Source organism: Anticarsia gemmatalis, chromosome 6, assembly GCF_050436995.1.
Source record: "Anticarsia gemmatalis isolate Benzon Research Colony breed Stoneville strain chromosome 6, ilAntGemm2 primary, whole genome shotgun sequence".
NCBI lineage: Eukaryota > Metazoa > Arthropoda > Insecta > Lepidoptera > Erebidae > Anticarsia > Anticarsia gemmatalis.
In genome coordinates this window covers 10,200,631-10,206,710 of record NC_134750.1, presented here as the reverse complement: position 1 = coordinate 10,206,710, position 6,080 = coordinate 10,200,631, and the positions used below count along the sequence as shown (strand labels likewise).

The 6,080-nt window shown below is 47.4% G+C and overlaps 1 protein-coding gene across 1 annotated transcript; it reads left to right on the top strand.

Moving 5' to 3' along the window:
• Positions 1–594: 594 nt before the first annotated feature.
• Positions 595–5,723, top strand: LOC142973826 (uncharacterized). The gene is made up of 3 exons (XM_076115850.1): positions 595–1,786; positions 1,830–2,486; positions 2,586–5,723. Exons 1-3 carry the CDS (start codon positions 595–597, stop codon positions 5,630–5,632), a joined length of 4,896 nt encoding a protein of 1,631 aa, XP_075971965.1. The 3' UTR covers positions 5,633–5,723.
• Positions 5,724–6,080: the final 357 nt, after the last annotated feature.

Sequence of the window (6,080 nt, the reverse complement as noted above, 5' to 3'; positions counted from 1 at the left end):
CTCCAGTATTGCTTGTTCCAATAATATGGTTAGAGTCAATTCAGGATATATTTATAGATTTGATTTAGACTAAATTGGAACAACGTGAATGCCTTCTTTGTATCAATAAAATCTAATTCAGTGCTGCGTTTAAACGTCAACTATCGTAACGTCAAGGGGCGGGGGAATGGTCAAGCATTACCACAATGCTTGATGATTCTCCTACTCCCGACATCTGTCCGATGCCGGGTCTAGCAAATGGTTTAGGGAGTAGCGCAAGTCGCAAAGATCCCCTAAACAAGGCCAGTGGACTATCCTTCCCGAGGTTGCTGCCCGTTATTGGCCAATTACCCTCTGTAATTGGCACAACAAAAACCTCTGGCCGGTACTCTATATCCAAACCTTTTCCTTTCCCACTTATCCCTAAACCAATCCCGCATAGCCGAACCGTGGCGGCGCATTATCCACTCAGGCACACAGAGCCTTGGGGCACCAAATACCCCCAAAAAATTGTACCACACTTACCTTGGGCGGGTAGTGTGAGTTCTTCTTCTTTTCTCCCCTCTTCTTCTGGCATCCTATGCCAATCTCGCCCAAACAAAAAACCAAAATATAATGAAAGCACAGTCTCACAGAAAATTACCCCAGGAGGGTACCACTGATAGTGGAGAATCCCTCACCGAGCCTAGCTCGGTCCGTCCCACGTATTCTGGGGGGGACAAACTGTGCCCAAAACCAGGCGGAAGCCTGGACCTCTCTGGCCTCGCCGAGGCCATCTCCTCGTCACCCGAAAAGGGAATAAACACTACTTCGCAGTGGACGGTAGCCGCTCATAAGCGACCTTGCAAAAGGGAACCTACCGCCCCTGCAAAATCCAAACAAAGGCTGAAGGAACTACCGGAACGCCGTCGCCCCAACAGGCGCGCGAGAAGGGAACACCTTCAGCCCAAAAACGCAACACAAGCCGAGACGGCAACCGCAGCAGCGGCAACGCAGCGCGACCCTCAGCCCTCCACCTCAGGAGAGCCTAAAACGGCACCACCAGCACCACCACCACCACCACCACCCAGCAAGTCGAGTAAGAGACGGACACCGAGAGGAACTCGTGGTCGGCGGAACGCTGCGACGGCTCCCACTGCACCTGAAAAGGAGCAGTCTGGGACTGGGGATGGTCCGGACGAGCGCGCTTCTTCGAAGCGGTCTCGTCTGGACGATACTCAGTCTCCCAGAGGGGAAGCCAAACGCGCGAAAACCGACGCGAAACCGAAGCGGGCGATGAGCTACGCGGATGCGAACAAATCGCATCTGCGAGTAGCGATTATCACCGTCCCGCCTAGGGACCTCTCGCAAAGCCAGGCAGATCAGCTGAGGGAAGCTATCGATGATAGCATCCTGCAAGCTGTACTGGCTCCGCCATCTCCGAGTGTACATGCTCCATCTTTCCGCGGCCGCCCTTTCCTTTTGGACGGGGCTTTAGCGATGTGGTGTGAGGACACAAATGCTCTCGACTGGCTGGGCAAAGAAATAGGGAACATTGCGTCACCAGTCCCCGGAACCACTCTGACTGTCATAAAGCAGTCAGAAATGAAAAAGAAGCTGAAGGCTGGGCTTCTCATCCACACCCGCATCACCGAAGCTGCTACACTGCAGAGAGTCCTTTGTGCCCAGAACCCCTGGTACAAAGTAGACTCTTGGCAGTGTTACGACATGACGGTGGATGACAAACCACAAGAGGTGAACTCCAAGGAGAAGATAGTGCATCTTATCCTTGGAATTCCTGAGGACCAGAAGCAAGCCATCCTGGACCGTGATCGCCGAGTAGCGCACATGTCTGGGAGTGGCTACATCAGGTTCTTCACCTCGGAGGAACAAGCCACGAGCAGCAGCAGACCAACGGCAACGGAGGAGTCAACGGAGGGGGCCGCATCCGGTCCCGAGCCGTCCACCTCTGCTCCCCAACAGGGTTCGAGCGAGATGGAGACAGACCCGCCGCCGCAGAACAAGGGGACTACCAGTGACGAAGATGACGTCCTGCGTAGCCCGTAGTCCCCTAAACATAAATGTTATACAAACCAACCTCCAGCACAAACAAATAGCGGCGGCCACTCTACGCAGAGCACTGGAGGTTAACAACAAGACCGTCGCCCTGATCCAGGAGCCGTGGATCAGAAACAACAAAATCTGCGGTCTAAGCAATATCTGCGGTAAGTTACTGGTAAAACCCTCAGTCGACAAACCGAGAACCTGCATTTTCATGCCCAACACCATAACAACCACGCTACTAAACCAATTCTGTTCTAGAGACCTCACTGCAGTGACAATCCACACAGAAAATAACACAACCCTAGTCTTAGCCTCAGTGTACATGCCGAGCGACGGCGAAACTCCAACAAGAGAACTGGCCGAACTTGTACAACACTGCGAAACACAAGACTGGGAGCTGATCATCGCTGCAGACTGTAATGCACACCATCCTCTGTGGGGAAGTAAGGATACCAACAAAAGAGGTGAGTCATTAGCCGAATACCTATTTCAAACAAACCTAAACATTATAAATAGGGGCACTGAACCCACTTTTGTAAGCTCAAGGTATCAAACCATTATAGACATCACATTGGCAACACACGCGGCTGCAAATCTGATTGCGGGCTGGCACGTATCAAACGAGCCATCACTGGCAGACCACCGCCGCGTGTGCTTTCAAATTCAACACAAGCAAAAAGACCCTGACCTATATCGCAACCCCCGAAAAACAGATATATCAAGGTACACAAACTTACTTACTAAAGCACTAAGTGACGGACCAGTAACTGACGTCACTCTCAGTACTAATAATATAGATTTAAACGTAGCACTTTTAACCAAAAGCATGCTGAATAGCTATCATTCCGCATGCCCCACTTCAATATCCAAAGACCCCGGGAAAAGTTCATGGTGGGGGCCGGAACTTGAACGCCTACGAAAGGGTCTCAGGACACTTTTTAACCATGCAAAAAACACCAGAACTACTGAGGCCTGGGACAAATACAAAATTGCACAAAAACACTATAAGAAGCGCATCAGATTTCGAAGAACGGAATCTTGGCACAACTTCTGTAGCAACATAGACTCGACAAACCAAGCCGCAAGAATAAAGAAAATACTTTCCAAAGGGAACCCGAATCTTCTGGGCACTCTTAAGAAAGCAGACGGCACCTACACAAATAACGACAAAGAAACGTGTGAAATACTGCTGGAAACACATTTTCCAGGCTGTCTGATGACATCAGGCCTTGATTGGTCAGACGAGCACCACAACACACCAACAACCCTAGACTGGGAAATCGCCAACAAAATAGTAACCGCGGATAGGATGGCATGGGCCATAAAAAGCTTCCAGCCATTCAAATCAGCGGGGCTAGACATGATTTTCCCGGCGCTACTACAATGGCAAAAAGACGAGACGATAAAACACCTATTACCAATCTACAGAGCCTGTATAGCTTTCAAATACATACCCAAATTGTGGAGAGAAGCAAAGGTAGTTTTCCTCCCCAAACCGGGTAAGGAGGACTACACTCATGCCAAAGCTTTCAGGCCAATCAGTCTTACATCATTCCTTTTAAAAACACTGGAAAGACTTGTAGACATATACCTAAGGGATGGAGTACTAAAGAACAACCCACTACATCCCCAACAACATGCGTATAGAAAAGGCAAATCAACAGAGTCGGCACTGCACAAGGTTGTGCACAAAATAGAATCGGCCTTTACAAACAAAGCCTCAACACTAGCCTCCTTCATAGATATAGAAGGAGCCTTTGACAAAACCATGCACAACAGCATTAAACATGCCCTACAAAGACTTAAAGTAGAACCAGTCCTAACTGGATGGATCACTGAACTAGTCAGCAAAAGGGCGGTACAGATAGTGGCAAACACCACAATAAGAGCAAAAGTGGTCAGAGGATGCCCCCAGGGAGGCGTCCTTTCACCGCTTCTATGGAACATAGTAGTTGATAGCCTCCTAACTAGTCTAAACAAAAAAGGGTACACTACTATTGGATATGCAGATGACCTAGCAATACTGATAAATGGGACAGCTGAAAACGTACTATGCAAAATAATGCGCTCAGCTTTTCAGATTATAGAAAACTGGTGTGAAGAACACCAACTATCAGTAAACCCCAAAAAAACAGAACTTATCCTTTTCACCAACAAAAGGAAGTTACCGGACCTCGAACTACCAAAACTATTTAACACCAAACTCACCCTGTCAACTCAAGTGAAATATCTGGGCATGGTTCTTGACAACAAGTTGAATTGGGCGAGTCATATTGAAGCAAAAACTAGGAAGGCCTGCATAGCGTTCGGCCAGTGTAGAAGAATGGTTGGTAACAAATGGGGTCTCAACCCAAACATAACACTCTGGCTATACACATCAGTTATCAGACCTTCTATCACCTACGGAGCAGTTGTATGGTGGCCCAGAACACAACTGACAACGGTAAAAACAAAACTCCAGAGCACACAACGCCTAGCATGTGTAGCCACCACTGGATGCATGAAAACCACTCCATCAAATGCACTTGAGTACCTCCTAAACCTCAGGCCCTTAGATTTGGTTATACAGGAGGAGGCACAAGCGGCTGCCTTAAGACTAAAAGCAAACGGGCTATGGCAGCAGAACCCAGAAACAACACACACCAAAATTCTGCAATGTATCTTGAAGGAAATACCACTTCTCGATGCACCTACAGATAAAACGCCATGTCACCACGTTTTTGACAGAAGATACAATATCCAACTCAAAGAGGAATCTAAAGATGACTCTGGCATCAACGAAGTTAGGATATACACTGACGGATCCAAAACCGCATTTGGTACAGGAGCCGGCGTCTTCTCGAACGATCTAAATATCAAAATATCAGCCACCCTAGACAAACTAAATACAATCTTCCAAGCAGAATGTATAGGAATCACTAAGGCAGCACAAGCAGTCGCAGCCAGAGATGTCAGAGACTTTAAAATAAAAATTGTCTCGGACAGTGCATCCATGCTACAAGCCTTACAAAATAACGTTATAACATCTGCCCTTGTTCTGGAATGCCATAATGCGCTCCAGGCTATTGCACGTACGAACACAGTTACCCTGCAATGGATCAAAGGGCACAGCAATTCAATGGGAAACGATGCAGCTGATGAACTAGCTAAAAGGGGATCAAATGGAACAGTACTTGGACCGGAACCACTACTGCCTATCCCCCAAGCACAAATTAAATCTTGGCTGAACAGAAACACCGAAGCGAAACACCTAAAAGAATGGAACAACAGCAAAGGTTGCAGGCAAACTAAGGCTGCAGTTCCGGTGGCACCTAAGAATCTTGCCCGCAACCTTATCAGTCTAAAAAGGGACAAAATACGCAAGGTAATAGGAATCCTAACCGGCCATTGTCCCCTAAACAAACATCTATGTACAATAGGTGTGACGGACAGCCCCCTGTGCAGAGGATGCATGGAGGCAGAGGAAACACCACAACATGTACTCGTGGAATGCAACAGCGTGGCGGACCAACGAGCGCGAACAAAAATATTGACAACAACACTCCAGGAAGCCTGCAGCAACTTGAAAAAGCTACTGAAGTTCTGGGAAGAACTAGGATGGCTGGAGTGAGGGTGAATCAACGCAACAATGAGAGAGGGTAGATACACGCACAAAGGCCCATTTAAGAGGCTAAGTGCGGAAAAAGCCCAGGAAACCTAACCTAACCTAAACGTCAACTATTTTGTTCTGATAATCATTTGACATAATGTATAATCCTACAAGTTTTGTTTGTGGAAAAGACCACCAAGTTTGATGTTTTAGCATTTAAGATTCTGTCTCAAAGTTATCTTTACAACTTGAATTTGATATGCTCGCATGAAAACAGACCCACTTATCTGGTACTGGCTTATACGGTACTAAATAAAATCGTTGGACCTCCACATAAAACTTAACAACACTTAAAACCTACAAACACGCCGATCCATTACATCCGAAACGTTGAAAGACGGGAAAACAAACGTCGAAAACCAACAAGTCGCAATTACAACCCAGAAGATTAATCAGGAAACGCCCAAGT